The sequence below is a fragment of the Equus quagga genome, chromosome 15, assembly GCF_021613505.1.
Source record: "Equus quagga isolate Etosha38 chromosome 15, UCLA_HA_Equagga_1.0, whole genome shotgun sequence".
Classification (NCBI taxonomy): domain Eukaryota; kingdom Metazoa; phylum Chordata; class Mammalia; order Perissodactyla; family Equidae; genus Equus; species Equus quagga.
In genome coordinates this window covers 28,756,344-28,773,173 of record NC_060281.1, presented here as the reverse complement: position 1 = coordinate 28,773,173, position 16,830 = coordinate 28,756,344, and the positions used below count along the sequence as shown (strand labels likewise).

General features: G+C 50.7%; 2 protein-coding genes across 10 annotated transcripts in view; one reads left to right on the top strand and one right to left on the bottom strand.

The window, feature by feature from the left end:
- The window catches only part of TCP11 (t-complex 11), a 132,676-nt gene that overhangs the window by 101,223 nt on the left and 14,623 nt on the right, over window positions 1–16,830 (bottom strand). The window lies entirely within an intron of this gene.
- The window catches only part of SCUBE3 (signal peptide, CUB domain and EGF like domain containing 3), a 109,226-nt gene that overhangs the window by 82,678 nt on the left and 9,718 nt on the right, over window positions 1–16,830 (top strand). For 4 of the 5 annotated variants that reach the window (XM_046641411.1, XM_046641412.1, XM_046641413.1 and 1 more), the window contains 13 exons: window positions 2,111–2,233; window positions 3,464–3,589; window positions 6,261–6,395; window positions 7,567–7,692; window positions 7,875–7,991; window positions 10,131–10,178; window positions 12,540–12,656; window positions 14,330–14,452; window positions 14,951–15,067; window positions 15,562–15,687; window positions 15,962–16,078; window positions 16,216–16,320; window positions 16,615–16,731. In XM_046641411.1, the coding sequence (XP_046497367.1) occupies window positions 2,111–2,233; window positions 3,464–3,589; window positions 6,261–6,395; window positions 7,567–7,692; window positions 7,875–7,991; window positions 10,131–10,178; window positions 12,540–12,656; window positions 14,330–14,452; window positions 14,951–15,067; window positions 15,562–15,687; window positions 15,962–16,078; window positions 16,216–16,320; window positions 16,615–16,731 (1,497 nt within the window). The remainder of the gene's footprint in view (window positions 1–2,110; window positions 2,234–3,463; window positions 3,590–6,260; window positions 6,396–7,566; window positions 7,693–7,874; window positions 7,992–10,130; window positions 10,179–12,539; window positions 12,657–14,329; window positions 14,453–14,950; window positions 15,068–15,561; window positions 15,688–15,961; window positions 16,079–16,215; window positions 16,321–16,614; window positions 16,732–16,830) is intronic. The other variant, XM_046641410.1, reaches the window with a different exon arrangement.

Here is a 16,830-nt window from a genome sequence, read left to right as displayed (position 1 = left end):
AAATTAATTTAAATTTAAATAGCCACATGTGGCTAGTGGCTACCATCTTAGCACATTCCTAGAGCATCTGCTGTCTGAATCAGTGATTTAATACTTATCTGACACTTCCATCTACTGGGATGGAAACTACGGGTAAACTACTATTTACCAGACATTTTATTAGGTACTTTACACAAATTATCTCATCAACTGTTCACAGCCTTTCATGAGGAGGTTTTATCATCCCCATTCTAAAGAGGAAGAGATAGGAGAATTGGAAAAGTTCTTATGAACTGGTCTTCCATGCCCCCTCTTCTCCACTCTTTCGCTTTGGGATAACTTCCCAGAGTGGGCCAGCAGGCAGACAGCATGACTGCAGAGCCTGAGTGAGGTGGAGAGAAGTGTGAATTACAGCAGTTAGAATCACTGGGTGTAGTGGGCTGCTGCAGACGAGTTGAAGAGAGTTGGAGAGTAGAGTGCAGAGCTGAAGAGAAGCCTGAGAGATTTGAGGCAGGGTGTTTGGGGGCACTCTTCCAAATTTCAGTTCTCTTCTTAGCCCCAGGAAGCTTCAGTCCTGACCTTGAAGTACTTCTTGAAATATGAAAGCAGAAGACAGTTAACTGTTTCCAGCGAGCACTCATAGGTGTCTATAAATTGAAGCGATTACTGGTCCAGTCATTCACTTATTCAGTAAAAAATGTATCAAGCACCTTAGGATTTGGATTCAACAGGTCAGTGATAAGGCCTAAGAATCTGCATTTTAACAAAAGCCAGGCAATTCTGCTGTCCACAGATCACACTTGGAAGTTAGTCTTGATTTCAAATCCCATTTATTTTACTTGCAGGTTGCTACTTACACATTATCTTGAGTTTCCCAGTTCACAGCCAGAATAGTCTCTTCCTTCTCTGATCTTCCCTTGAACACAGATTCTGAAGCCTGGCTGCAATTAGACTCACCTGGCGAGCTTTAGAAGCGTACTGATGGCCAGACCCCAGAGGGGACCAGAACCTCTAGGGGTGGCGCTTGAGCATCTCCTAGGGGAGCTGACTGATGTGCAGCCAGAGTTGGGGACCCCCTCACCTTATCTCTAATGCCTTCCTGGCACTCAACCCCATCCTGCTTCACGTTACTTAGTTGTCTCTTCTTTTGGCTGGGCTGAGTCACCTCTGAGCCTCCACAGCCTTCAGCATAGCACCTTTCACAAACACACTTTATAAAGCATTTTCAACTGAATGAAACATTTTTCCTTATTTCACTTCAGATTTCTGGGCATCATAACATTGCCCCAAAAGTTGGACTCTTGCCCAAGATGATAAATGACTCTTTCCTATGTCCTTTCTGAACCATCCTTTTTGCTAGACCTTGGGAGACCTCTTCCTTTAGCATAGCTCTGTGATTAGCACCTGGTGTCAGAGCAAGGGCCAGGAGAGAGAGCACCTGGAGTGAGATGAAAGCGCTCAGGGAGGCAGGATGGGTGGGCTTGCCTGAGACAGCTGGAGAGCCACAAGGGCTGCACTTACCAGGCTTCAGGTTGCTAGTGCCAGCCCTGCCAGCTCCTGGTCCCTCCGCTGTTGACAGCATAGGGGCCAAGGAAAATCTTCCAGCATGGAACTTCTTTCCTCTAAAGATTCTTGGCGCCATGGTGGGCAAGTGAGAGCAGGCCTGGTCTCAAGCAGAATTGTGAGGGAGATGAGGATTCCTCAGATACCCTGTCTCCCTTCCTTCCTCCTTTAATTACCAATGGCTGCTGGACCCTGCCACTTTCCCAGAGGCCACTGTTGCCCTGCCTTTTTTCTTCCCCCACCCCCTAAGCCTGCTCCTAAGAAAGGAAAACATTCACACTAGAATGAATATTTCTAATCAAGTTAAGTGTGCTATCCAGTCCAAGGGTGTTTTGTTTTTAAATCAAAGAGGAGTGTTTCAAATGATGGAATTTTAGCTGTCATTGTGGATTAAGTATTTTTGAAGGGAAGGGGGGTTCTTTCTGAATTCCTGAAATTACAGAGTCAGCCCACTGTGAAGTCAGAGGGTTGTGGGAGAGCACCTGCTTCTGGAGGGATCACTGTCTCTATTTTAGAGGAGAGGGAGGCACCGACAGAGGGTCTCATGTGCCTCCTCTGTCCCTGCCAGATGTGGACGAATGTGTGGAGGGGACGGACAGCTGCCACATCGATGCTATCTGCCAGAACACCCCACGGTCATACAAGTGCATCTGCAAGTCTGGCTACACAGGGGATGGTAAACACTGCAAAGGTGAGGCTGCAAGGGCATCTGAAGAAGGGGGATCTGCTGGAGAGGGGAAACCAGTGCCACTGCCCTCAGCTGGCCATAGTACACTGGCATGGGGATGAGGGTTGGAGGAGAAGCTGTTTCTTCCCAGAGAGGGTGCCATTTTCTAATTAGCACAAAGGCACTATATAGGTTCACTGAGGCCCTGGTGGGAGTAGTTCACAGCCATACGGCTTGGCTGGGTGGGGGATTAGAATCATGGGACTAAAGCCTGAGGTTCCCTGATGTTGGAACTTCCATCCTGAGACCCTTATACCATGCCCACAAAGGATGAGAACAGACAGTTTACCCCAGGGGAAATTCATATCATAAACAAACACATCTTACGCTTATAATTAAAGCAACGCAAATTAAAGCAGTCTTGAGATGTTATTTTAAATTTATGACCTTCAGTTTTGGTAAGACTTTAGTGGACAAGGTACACTTGTTAATTCCTGGTGACATTATAAATTGAAAAGTGGTTTTGTCATACCTAGCAGGGATCTTAAAAGGTATTTCTATCCTTTGACCCAAGAATTTTTACTCTCAGGGACTTATTCAAAGGAAATTCAAAGAAACAAAATAATATATGGGAGAAGATGTTCTTTGATGCATTATTTATGCTGGTAAAATAAATGGAATAAATCTGGGGCCGGCCCCATGGCCGAGTGGTTAAGTTCGCGTGCTCTGCTTCGGCAGCCCGGGGTTTCACTGGTTTGGATCCTGGGCACGGACATGGCACCGCTCGTCAGGCCACGGTAAGGCAGCGTCCCACATGCCACAACTAGAAGGACCTGCAACTAGGATATACAACTATGTACTGGGGGGATTTGGGGAGAAAAAGAAGGGGAAAAAAAAAGAAGACGACTGGCAACAGTTGTTAGCTCAGGTGCCAGTCTTAGGGAAAAAAATCTAACCATAGAGAAAAAGGATTAATAAATTATGATATAGCAACAGAATGGAATATTCTGCAACCATGTACAGTGGTAATTAGAAAGACTGGGTAGAAACGTGAAAATGTTTATGACAAGTTTAATTGAGAATTACAAAATACAAAATTATTTGTATGCTATGAAAGTAACTGTAAATACACACACACACGCACGCACATGCAGGTTATGTTTTTTACAAAAACCACCACAAGGAGGAGCACGGGGGTGGACAGTGGGGGGCACGCAGGTGGGTCCAGCTGTCTCAGCTCCTCTTTGCCCACAGATGTGGATGAGTGTGAACGAGAGGATAATGCAGGTTGTGTGCACGACTGTGTCAACATCCCTGGCAATTACCGATGCACCTGCTATGATGGATTCCACCTGGCACATGACGGACACAACTGTCTGGGTAAGCAAGGGAGAGGGATGTGGGTAGGGGTGTCTTGTGGGGAACATTTCCCATTTCCCAGGCAAGGAGAGGAAAGTGATCAAAAAGCTGCATTCCCACAAAATAGAGAACAAGGTCAGCCTCCCCTTTGAGACTGGGCGCTGAAATGAAATAATCCTGCTGCTGGATGAAAAACGTCGGAGGAGATGCTGCTAGAAAGTGCTCCCAGGGCAAGCGCCAGGAGATGACAATAGCAGGTTTAGCTGCAGAGGGTGGAGTGTGTTGGGAAGGTGATTTAGCTTCAGACAGATCTTGGGTCTCTCTGCTGCTTACTAGCTGTGGGGCCTTCAACTTGGCAAATCAACTAGTCTATGGGAACCTCAGCTTCCTCATCTCTAAAATGGGGATAGTAATATCCCACTCAGAGGGGTGCTGAGTGAATCACTATAAGAGAACATGTGTAGAGAGCCCTGTACTATCCTAAGCACACAGTGGGTGCTCAATAAAGGAGAGGAATGTTGTCGATGCTGCTGCTGGTGCTTCCCTGTGCCCTGGGGAGCCTGTAATCCTTAAAGGCTGGTTTTCTCCCAGCTCCTCCTTCAATCTCCAGGCTCACCCTCCTCACTTCTGAGGCTGCGACCTGATCTCCTTTGCCCCAGGAGCTGGATCAGAGATAGGAGAATCTCTAGGGAACTAAACTCAACTTTGGTCTGTATCATTTTGGAAAATTACTGGGACCATGTCAGATTCTTCCTCAAGTAGAAAAACTGAAGCCTATAGCAGAAAAAAGGTTTGAGATGTGAACCCAGGGGTTTTTCCCCAAATTCTTTCTCTCTGGTGCCAAAACAAAAATAAGAGATTAGAAGAATAGAAGACCAGTAAAGAAAGAGAAGCAAGAGAAATGATGCCCAGAAAAGCAGGCTAGGTTGCTTCCCCACCCCCCACCTAAACAAACAGATGAATTATCTGAGGTCCCATTGACCTAGGAGAGCCTCCTTACTAGAGATACCTCCAAACCCAGTGACATTCCATCCTTGGACCAGGCTTATAGGTTTCTGCTCCCAACTCAGGCCTCTAAACCCTGATCCTGCTGGGCCCTTCCCCTACCCCTGGCCACTTCTCCTACCACTGTAGCTGCCAAGGAAAGACCTCACTACTCATCTGTCCAGTCACCTGTGAGGGTCCTCTTTGAGGACTCCTTGGGAAGAAGAGGTTGTGAAACTTGGACCAGGACTGCAAACATCAGTTTCTGAGTTCTTTTGGTTCTTTGACTTTTCTAGGCCTCCAATTTTCACCAAGTCTAGTTTTCCTATAAGTATTTTGGGGAAAACTAACCAGAGGGATAAGAGAATGAGTAGGTATGGAAGGGGGAGCAAAGGTCTATCTAACCCTAACCCTAGAGTTGGGGTTCAAAGTCTTAACCCTACATTTGGCTTTTAAGGGAACCTTGAGTAAGTCATCTATGCCCTGGGCCTCAGTTTCCCCACCGAGAATTAGAGGAAAGAATTTGGCTAGAATAGCAAAGTCACAAGGTTGGAACAGAAGGGAGCAAACAGAAGGATGGAATGTAGGATGGGGTAAGAACAGGAAGACAGGGATGGGGAGAAGTCAGGGGTCTAGTGAGAGATAGGGCAGAGACAGGAACAAGGCAAAGGAAAGTCTAACTCCTTGGCTTTCCCAAAGGTGTATCTCTTAGGCAGGGGCCTGCTGGATCCGGCCCCTCTGCCCTTGGCCAGAAGGAGAAAGGTCAGGGTTTCAGGGCTCAGCAGAGAGGATGAGAAGAGAGGAGCAGATGAGGCCCTCAGAAGTCTAGGTTCCAGCTGCTCCATTTGGGGACCAATCTCCATGATACGTCCTGGGCCAAGGAAAACTGAGAAGGGCTGTGGACTTGGGAAGGCAGGAGGTAGCATAGAGATGGAGTCAAGGCATTGAAGTGGGAACCCCAGGATGAGCTTGGCTCTGGGACCTGGGGGTGGTGATTTGAGGTGGTGATTAGGGTGTGGCCTGGCAGCTCTCCCCTCACCCTTCCCCGCCAAGCTACCAGACTTTGTTTTGTTAAACCAAAATAGGAGAAAGGCTAGGGAATATGGCAGCAAGCCCAGGCATGGGGGGGAGGAGAGGAAGGACGGAGCTGTGGCCTGTCCATCGAAATGGTCCCTGCCCTGCAAGGAGTTGAAGCTTGCTGCCTTTCCCCACCCTGCCCCTCTGACCTCAGCACCATGGCCATAGCTCTCCTTGCACACTGAGTCTTTTCCCAGGTTCTCTGATACCCTGGCTGCTCATCACAACCAGCTGCCCCCAGTTCCTATCCCCAACCAATCTCCATTCTCATATTCATCTCCGTTCCTCTTGCTCTGGCTTTTTTCCTGGTCTCCTCTACCCTCAGGCCCAATTTCAACAGGTTAGGAAAAGGGAGACAACTCTTCACCTAAGTGAGCCATGTTCAAATGTCCTCTCCCCACCTGCTTAGCTCCGCAGCTCTGCCCTCTTAGGGTGGCCTCTTCATGAGCAGTGGAACATTAGCTGATTAGTGGGTGAGAACTGCCTGGCCTAAGGCTGGGTGTTAGATTGGGGGTGGGGTCGGGTGTGCTGGACTCTGAAGACTGCCCTCAGCCCTTGGTGCTGAAGTCTCAGAGTACATGCTAGACCTGACCTGTACCCCATGGCCTCACCAACCACCTATCCTGCACAGATGTGGACGAGTGTGCTGAGGGCAACGGCGGCTGTCAGCAGAGCTGTGTCAACATGATGGGCAGCTATGAGTGCCACTGCCGGGAAGGCTTCTTCCTCAGCGACAATCAGCACACCTGCATCCAGCGGCCGGAAGGTCAGCCCATGACCGAGGAGGGCCCAGCCCTGCACTCCCAGGCTTCTCTCTCAGTCTTCTTGGGAGCTTTCCTTCAGTAGTCCCTAGGTCTCACCCTCTGTTCTCAACTCTGCTAGCTCCTTCTTCTCTTGTCCCTCAACCCAATCACATCCTAAGGCTCCATGCACAGACACTCTGTGTTAGGGCAAAATCTGGGAGAATTCATTTGGGGTTGGGGTCAGTGTGGGACTGAGGCTACTGTGGGGCATCCTCTGTGTCCAGACCCAAGGTGGATGTCATTCCTAATTGTAGATGGCTGAGCTCTAAGCTGCTGTTATCTGAGAGGGCCTCACTGATGCCTTATTCTTTAGATTGGATTGGGAGGGTCAGGCAGGAATAGTGGGGTATGTGTTATCTGTTTCTGTGACTCTGCTCCCTTTCCCCCTGAGGGCAGGGACTATATCATTCATCTTTGTATCCCCAGAACCTAATATTCTTCCCTGCTTTTAGTGGGAGTTTAATAAATATTTGTTGAGTAAAATCATATAGTAATCATCTGTCCCAATTACTCCCCACTCACACTGTAAATATTATTTATCTTCTTCCCAGTTTGACTATAAGCTCCTTGAGGAAAGAGATCATATCTTATATTTTTCTGGGTCCTTCCTAAATCCACCCAATACCTAGTACAATACCTAGGCACTTTTTTGTGTGTCGGGGGGTGGTGGTGAGGAAGATTGGCCCTGAGCTAACATCTGCACCAATCTTCTCTATTTTGTATGTGGGATGCCGCCACAGCATGGCTTGGTGAATGGTGTGTAGGTCCACACCTGGGATCCAAACCAGTAAACTCTGGGCCACTGAAGCAGAGCATGTGAACTTAACCACTACACCACTGGGCCAGTACCCCTAGACACTATTTTTTTGTTGTTTGAAGGAGAGGGTGATCATGTAAGTTTTCCTGGGGCTGGGTATCAATACCTATACATCATTCAGAATGGCTCTGAGCTCTGCTCCTTAGCACCCAGCTCTGTGGGCAGGATGGGGGCCTGTGAGTGGAAGAGTCAGTCTCCTCTCTGTTGCAGCCAGTGGAATTCTCCCATTTCCCTTGGCCCAAACTATCCCTTCTAGTTCTTCTTCCTCTAGGTGTACAGGACTACAAAGTGTTCATTGCCCACCTCTTCCCTTTTAGAAGGAATGAATTGCATGAACAAGAATCATGGCTGTGCTCACATTTGCCGGGAGACACCAAAAGGGGGTATTGCCTGTGAATGCCGCCCTGGCTTCGAGCTCACCAAGAACCAACGGGACTGTAAATGTGAGATCATTGGGATGGCAGTGGGGGAGAAGGGGAGGGGTGTGGGGGGCTCAGCAGCAAGAGGTGGGAGGAAAAGGTAGCATGGGAGAGGCAACTAGATAAGAGGGCCAGTATCCGTGTTATGGAGAACTACGGTACCCAGGGAGAAGCAAGCTGACAGGCCTCCTGCCCTCTCTACACAGTGACGTGCAACTATGGTAACGGTGGCTGCCAGCACACATGCGATGACACAGAACAGGGTCCCCGATGCGGCTGCCATGTCAAGTTTGTGCTCCATACCGACGGGAAAACATGCATCGGTGGGTGAGGCCAGTGGAGAACTCAGTCCACCTGTGGTGGGGGTGGGGCTAGGGGACCCTGGGAACCAGGGGACGGGGGTAGCACATGGGGCCCAGGTACTGGGTGCAGAGTGACTGGTGAGTGAGTTGAAGACCCAGACAATGCCAGATCTAGTGAGGGACAACTCTGAAAGATTGAAAGGCTCACCTGACCCTCTTCTCCTCCCAGACCCATTGGTTCCACTGCCCCACCCCCAGGAGCCTCACCATCCTCTTTATCCAGGATAAAGTGTTGTCAAACTGGGAATAATTAGCAGGGTGCTTGTTGACTAAGGCTGTGGTTGAGAAGGAGGAGGAGAGCTGGGGCAATGCAGCAGATTAAGCCAGACCAGAGGCCCTGCTGGACTAGTGTGGCAAGATGGGAGCTATCAAAGTCCACTGTGGAACTGAGGGTGGGACAGAGTGCTCTTTCCTGGAACAACTAGCCCTGAACTGACAAATGGGGTTTCCTGACTCCAGGTATCTTTTTCTTCTTTATCCTTTCTCTCCTCCCTCTCCTCTTGTAAATCTCCTTTCCACTCCCCTCATCCTAACCCCTATTTCCTTCTCTTTCCTCCACATTCCAGTGGTATTCCCTCTCTGCTCTGCCTGTAGTCCTCTCATGTCCTCACCAACTCCAGCCTTCCATCCTTCTTGCCCTGGTTTGGGGCCTTCTTAACACCTGGACCCCTTTTCCTGAATTCCTAGGCCTTACCTCATATATCGTCAGGTACAATAGGTGAATATAATTCCTTAAGTTTAATTCCTAATTCCCTAAATCTTTAGGTCTTTCCTGAAGGCCAATTACTACGTGCTCACAGAGGGCTGAGAAAGATGATGGGATAAGGTGTCCCCTTGGAGAAGTGGGAACTGAAAGGGAAGAGTTTGGGCAGGGGGAAAGGCTGTGTCTTGAGCCAAGCAGGGAGCGAGCTTGTTCTGTGGGCATGAATATTTATGGATGGCCGTTCGTCTCATGGGCTACAACATGCTGGGGATGGGGAGGTGTGAACATAGTCCACTCTGTGTGTATATCAGAGACATGACATTCAGCCTAAGAACCAGACTCTCCCCCATCTCACTCCAGAGACCCACCCCATTTCTGCAAACAGCACTGCCTTGCCCCCAGACACAAGAACAGGGGAGCAGTTGATGCTCTTAAAGGTCTCCCCCAGGTACCGGCTCCTGAGACTTGCACACACGGTTCTAAACTTCTGTAATTAAAATCTCTCCTGTTACATGTTTCCCCTAGACTAACTCTTCAAAGATTCTGGAACATTTTTAGGTCTTCAGGCTGCCTTCTCCAGGCTGGTTTGTCCCAGTTCCTTTCATTTTTCTTCATAAGCCTAATTCTTCCGCTTTCTAAACCTCCCTCCATCCCCTGGACACACTCACACAGCCCCAGAGTCTCCCCAAAGAAACTGCATGCAGTCCCCAAAGAAAAGCTGCATGTATCAGGACAGAGCTCAGAGCCCATGGATGTGGGGCCGGGTCCCTCTCTGGTTTCTTTCTGTTCTGATAGTCCTGGGCACGGCTGCTTTTGAAAATATCCCTATTAAGCTTGACCTTTTCTCTAATGCAAGACCCATTCTGCCTTCCAGGCCACAGCCAAGTGAGGTAGGAGAGCAAATGAGGCAGTTCTAGGGTTCACAGCTATGTTCTTTCTGAGTTCCTCTCCCTCTTCTCCAATAGAACTTATTTTACCTTGCCCTATATCTCATTTTTCTCCCCAGCCCTGGTAGGAGGAAACTTCATTGTTCGGGGCCATCAGGACATTCAGATTTAGTGGGGAAACAAAGAGCAGTATAATTTAGCAGGTAGGGTAGGCACCCTTTGGGATTTGGGATTTGGCAGCTGTGCCTTTGGCATGCTGTGTGGTACTGGGCCCATGATTGCCCCTGAGACTCGGTTTCCTATCAGTCACTTGGTGGGAGCCTAGCTTCCCTGAGGATACCAGGCAGGACAAGGCTGGGGAGTGAAATGTAGGAGTCTCAGGGCTCATCACTTGGGGTTAGTGGTTTGGGCCTGCAGGGCGGAGGAGGAGGGTTGGAAGGGGGCTGGGGCACAGTGGGCCACAGTGGCTCCTGCCCAGCATCTAAACAGCTTTTTTACAATGTCAAACAGGGGAAAGGCGGCTAGAGCAGCACATCCCCCCTCAGGCCGTTTCTAATGGTAAATATGTCTGCTCTCTCCGCTTGCTCTCACTGGCTTGCTAGGGGAAGGGCTAACCCGCTGGGGCTCCCACTAACCGCATGCCCATTGGGCCCAGTCTGACTGGGCTCCAGCCTGCCAGCAGGGCTCGCCTGGCAGCCTGGGTACTGGGCCCATGGGTGACAGAAAACCTGAGTCCCCACGAGCTGGCCCTGGAGCCTTCGTGTTGGTTTTGTCTTTTTTTTATCCTGTCACAATCTTTCTCTCCTTCCTCTCCTGCTCCCTCCTCCCACCTTCTCCCTCAGCCACCTTCTAACACCTCAGCCCTTCCCAACCATCTGCCCACTCCCTCTCTCTGCTTTCTACACAGCTAAAGACCCAGCCAGCTCCTTCTTACCCATCATGCCCACTGTGCCACCTGAGATAGGGGTGGGATAGGGTGAGATGCCATCCCCTCCTTGGGGCTTCTTTGTTAGGTTCTTACCCACATAAGCTCACAGTCCCAGCATCACTCACCATTCTCTCCCACCATAATGGTTAAGAGCATGACATTTGAGTTCAGACAGATCTGAGTTTGCATACTGGCTCTGCCACCTTCTAACCATATGATCTCAAGCAAGCTACTTTCTGTTCTGATCCTCAGTTTACTCTTCTATAAGACAGGGAGAATAAGAGTCTTCCCTTGGGGTTGCTGTGATGATTGAGATAATGCGTACAGAGCATCTAGTAAGCACCTGCCACAGAGTAAGCACAGAGTAACTTTGGTTTTAACACTGTGACCTGAATAACAAAGGGTTGAGGCGCTGCCATCCTGCTGCCCCAACCCTGCCCTGGAGAGTGCTGCCCTGCAGGGGTGGGCAGCTATGCCCAGCTTCCTGGTCCAGCCTGGGGTGGACATTGTGCCAGCTCTGTTGCTTCCCATCCTGGATTCCTCAGAATCAACCTAGACTTGGCACAGGATCTCTGTTCCCCTCTCCCTGCTCAGGGCTTGAGGGACATCATCTTATGCTAAGAGCACTCTCGGGAGTGGCTGGGCTTGGGGATTCTTCCATGGTCTTGGGGAACCTCAGGAGTGATAAAGGTGGGAGTGGCACATAGGAGATCCCACTGTGGCTGCTCCCAAACCAGGCATGACCAGGGAACCACAGGCAGAGTTGGCCTTGTGCTGCATTCCTTGCCTTGCTGGTCTCCTCAGTGACAAGGGTTGGGCCTGAGTCTTAGGAGTCAGAGATTCAAGAAGATGATAGTACTCTCCAATGCTTTTCTCACTCAGCTCCCCTGATTCTGAGAGCCACTCTCCTCTCTTCCCTAGCAGAGGCCTCCAGACTGTCTCTCTCTAATGGGAGAATTCTAGGCCCCCAGAGGATGGCCTCCACCTCCTCCACAGTCAGGCCTTGCACTATCTGAGCTGATGGTTTTTCCCTGGGCTCACTTGACTCTCCTGAGCTGCAGTTTAAACCTGTTTTTTCTCCTGCTCTGAATTCAGAAAATAGGGAGAGTGACCCATCCATACTCACCTCACTCTGGCCTCTCATAGAAGGGGAAAACTTACCAGTCAAGAGGGGTTTCAGAAGAGACTTAGCTCTGAGGGTCTCTAACTCTTTCACCTACCTTCTTATGCCCTTCCTTCTCCTCTAGATTCTTCTTCTCCTTTTGCCCCCTACCCTGCCCTAGATAATATCTCCCCATTCGCAGAGTAAAACAACAACAGAACAGCCAGCTTATTTCCATCAGGAACTAAAAGGAGGGCCCCGGAGGAGTTGGAGGTAGCTGGGAAGGGGTTGAGAAATGATCAAGTATGTGCTGTCTACTCTGAGGATGAGCAGTCAGTCCTGGAAGGGAGATCTTTCTTAAGACAGCTGGGCAGGGAGGAAGGGAAGATGAACTGGTGGTTATCCCTCAGCTGTCTTAGGAATCACCAGGCTCACTCTTCACAAGATTGCCCCACCGTGACCCCCATCTACCAAAGAGAGAGCCAGTGGAAAGAGGAGGAAACTCCTATCTGTCCCTTTTTATTCCCTGGCGGCGAGAGCCACCCTTACTTACCTCCCATCCCTCCCTGCGCCCTCCCCTTTCCACCTCCTCCACCCCCTCAGCACATTCCTGCCTGACAGCTCTGGCTTGTACCTGCCTCACTGCTGTCCACCTTGTTTCAATCAAGTAGGGGGCAGGGAAGTGGACTGCTTGGCTGCACTTGTGAGGGGATGGGGGCTGGGAGTGATGGGAGGAAGGGGGCTGGGAGCCTCCGCTTAATGCTCCTTCTAAAGCACAGGGAGGCAGCCGAGGCCTTCCCTTGGGCCTCTGTGCTCTCCACTACCCTCAAGTTCAGGACTCCTCCAAGCCGATAACCCGGTTACCATCCCCTGCCTCCCTCCTAAACAGAGACCTGTGCTGTCAACAATGGGGGCTGCGACAGTAAGTGCCACGATGCAGCGACGGGTGTCCACTGCAGCTGCCCTGTGGGCTTCATGCTGCAGCCAGACAGGAAGACGTGCAAAGGTAAGGGCTTTCAGAGGACAGGAGCTTCAGGGTAAGGGGCTGAGGTTGGGACCAGAGATAGAGTACCTATTATGGGACCTCCTCAATCCCCTGGAGGCTATCCTTATTATAAAGAACTGAGGACATGACTAAGGCTTATCTCCTGTCCACCTTTCCCATCTCATTTCAAGGGGCACAAAAGTCCAGCCAATTCCTTAGTGCCCCCTGCCCCTACACTCCCTTGTTTTCCCTACTCTCATTCCTATCCCCCTACAGGTCCCTAACCCTCTTGGTTAATGAACATGCCATTCACATTTGTCCCTGAGTCTAGAAGGATATTTGAGCCCTGATTGAGTGTGCACAAGGTCACAAGTGTGTTTCTTAACCCACATTCTCCAGACCTTCCCAGTGGAAAGGCTATACTGGTCAGAGGGAGAATAGGACAGCGCTTGGGAGCACTGATGCTGGAGCCTGGCTACCTGAGTTCAGATCCCAGCTCTACCTCTTATTAGCTCTGTGATCCTGGGCAAGTTACTTAGTATCTCTGTGCCGCAGTTTCACTGTAATAATGGTGCTTGCCTCATAGGAAAGTTGTAAGGATTAAATGAGTTATATATAAGTTATGTATAAAGTACTTAGAACAGTGCCTGGCAAATGGTAAACACTTTGTGTTAGCTATTATTATGGTAGAATTTCCCACATTATCCATTCTATTTCCCCTCCTTTTAATTAGCCAGGTCTGAGGGAAAGGTGGAGTGGAGGGAGGAAAAAGGGAGAGTAGCCATACTGAAAATAATGATTCATTAGGTCTGTGTCCCCTGGTCACAAGGAGTGGGAACTGGGAGGAGGACTGGGCTCGCTCTTTGTGTCTTTTGGCCCAACAGCTGGCAGAGAGGACTGGGGGAGGGCTGGGGCAGTAGGTCAGACAGCCAGAGTTGAGAGGTTTCCTGCTGGGAAGGACTGTTGACAGGTATGCTAAGAGTGAAGTGGAAGGCTGCCCTCTCTGCCCCCTCCCCCAAGTAGGGGTGAGTAGCCTGGGTCCTGTCTGCCACCAGCTTGGGGAACTTGACCTCAGGAAGGAAGCCGATTACCCGTCCCCCCCTTCCCTTCCTAGTGCTGAAAGCTGCCTCAGGCCTGAGTCTCTCCAGACCTCTCCTAGTCCAGCCCCCTGCCTGGTCCCCACCCCTCCCCCATCAGCTACCCAGCCTCACTGGCTCTCCTGGAGGTCCTCCCTGCCTGGCCTCTCTCCCAGCTCCTCCTTTCTGAAGGGCTGCCCCCTTTGAATCTGCCACAATCCCCCAGGACTCCTGTGACAGGCAGGGGTGGGGGGCAGGAAAGGGATAAACCTATTCACCAGCCTTTTGGGGAAGGGCCATCAGGAGTGAGGGGCATGGACTAGCCCTGTAGGTCAAATGCCCACCTACTTCCTGCTCCAGGCAATTCCCTGAGGGCCTGACTCTGATTCCCATCTGTCTCCTAAGAGGACTCAGTCCCAGGAAAGAAGGTATAATGGCACAGATCCCCTGAACAGGGAAGAAATGGAAATGGGAGACTGAGAGGAGTCAGAAGGGGCAGGCCCAGGCCTCTCCTTGATTTTCCGTGGCTCTGGGAGGGAGGGAAGGATCCTGTCTCCTTTTTGTCCCCAGTATTCAGTATTAACCTTTTATTCTCTCTACTTTGTCCTGCTTCCCCAGACATAGATGAGTGCCGCTTGAACAATGGGGGCTGTGACCACATTTGTCGCAACACAGTGGGCAGCTTTGAATGCAGCTGCAAGAAGGGCTATAAGCTTCTCATCAATGAAAGGAACTGCCAGGGTGAGCAGACTTGGGCCAAGGGGAAAGCCTTGGGAGCAGTTCTTGGGATAAATGAGCTTCAAGGAGGCCAGAAGTGCCAGAGTCTGAGAAACTCAGTAGACACTGTGGTGAGTCTCCATAGATAGTCCTGCTGTGAATTAGCAAATGTGCCCCTTCCTCTTGGCGGACCAGCTCTACACTATGGCACATGGCTTGGCAAGGAGTGAGGACTGGATTTCACCCCAATTCATATCCTTGGCAGGGTTTGACCTGCATAACCACACATAGTGGCCCTGACCCATAGACACCAGATCTCATAGTTCTTGACTCCAAGGATTCCAAGTGGAGAGGGCACAAGGGATGGGTATGCATTGATCTTAGGGCTGGGCCATGAGTAGGGACTCTTTCAATTTAAGGGGGAGAGCCAAGGCCCCTCACTTGGGCCCTTCACCTGAGCAAGTGGTCCCAGAGTCAAGTAGCCCAAGACAGATTCAGTGGCTTGAATTCTTGCTCTTCCAGATATAGACGAATGTTCCTTTGATCGAACCTGTGACCACATATGTGTCAACATGCCAGGAAGCTTCCAGTGCCTCTGCCATCATGGCTACCTGCTGTATGGTGTCACCCACTGTGGGGGTAAGCCAGCAAATTTGGACCCTCAGCCACCTGGCTCCTCTTAGCTTCTCACCCTTCAATTGAACAAGTCCCTGATTTGGCTTGTGGCTATGGCAATCCCCAGGAGCATGTGCCATGTCTGCATCCATTGTGATGAAATGGGAGGAATTAAGACAACTGGGAGACTAGGGTATCAGGGAACAGTATTCTGCCTCCAAAATTTGTCCTGCATCCCCATCACTGCCCCTTAACTCCCATCCTTAGCTCCCAAATTACAGGCCCACTGGTAGGTAGGAGTGGAAGGCTTTAAAAAGCTTATCAGCTTGGCCCCTTCCCATTCTTTTGACTGGGGTTAGAGATAAGGGAAAGAGGTCTTAGATTTGAGCTCTTCTCAGGCCAGTAGTCATCTTGGAGTGCCTAGAACTCTAACCAAAGGTCCTCACTCACTGCCTGCTCCCTGGTTCCTGCTCTTCCCCCACCATCATTTGTCTGTGTCACCCTACTCCTTCCCCCAGATGTGGATGAGTGCAGCATCAACCGAGGAGGTTGCCGCTTCAGCTGCATCAACACTCCTGGCAGCTACCAGTGTACCTGCCCAGCAGGCCAGGGCCGGCTGCACTGGAATGGCAAGGATTGCACAGGTGGGCAGCGCCCTCTGCTGGCTGCAGCTGACACTGCAGTTTCAGGGGGGATGTTGGGGGTCCATGCTGAGGAAGGTATGAGGTAGTAGGGGGTGGAGAACGTACCCATTTGAGTTAAAGACATGAAGTTTCTGGTAAATAATCCCTTCATCAATCTCTGTTTACAATTACAGTTCTGCATGTAGCTAATTCTCTTCCTCCAAATTACCCAACTGAGGGGGAGAGGGTGGGAGAGGAAGGCCTTCCCCTCCTCAGGCCTCTCTCCCCTTCATAGAGCCGGTAAAGTGTCAGAGCAGTCCTGGTGCCTCAAAAGCCATGCTCAGCTGCAACCGATCTGGCAAGAAGGACACCTGTGCCCTGACCTGCCCCTCCCGGGCCCGGTTTTTGCCAGGTACATAGAGGAGGTTGCTGGAGGGCTGGCAGGGAGGCAAGGCTGGTATACAGGCAGCTCCTCTGCTCCCCTTGGATTCCTCCATCCAGTGGTGGTTAGGGGAGCAGGTCAGAGCTGTGACAACTCCCTTCTCTCAGAATCTGAGAACGGCTTCACAGTAAGCTGTGGCACCCCCAGCCCCAGGGCCGCTCCAGGTCGAGCCGGCCACACCGGGAACAGCACAAACTCCAACCACTGCCATGGTGAGTAACAGCCCAGAGGCCTGTACCCACCCTAATCTCTTGCTTATTAACCCCTATTTCTCTTCTTCATTAATCCTCCTGGCCTTCCTTTTTCCTGGATCCCCTTCTTTGCTCTGTAATTCTCCAGCCCTGCTGACTTGCTCCCTCTGCCCCTAATGTTGATTCCCTTGGCTTTCATAATCCCTCTCCTCCAGCCAAGCCCCTGGCTTATTGCCCAGCTTCTCAACACCCTCCAGAGCAGCCCCCACCCCCATGGAACCCCCAGGCTGTGCTGAGCTTCTACCATCCCTCTAGAGGCTGCAGTGCTGTCAGTTAAACAGCGGGCCTCCTTCAAGATCAAGGATGCCAAATGCCGTTTGCACCTGCGAAACAAAGGCAAAACAGAGGATGCCACCAGAATCCTGGGGCCAGGTCTGGACCGGGGACCCCACTCCAATGGGCTGTCTGGTCACCAAACCCTTCCCACCCCTCAGCTTCTCTGCTTAGGGAGATCTCCAAAAACCCACAGGC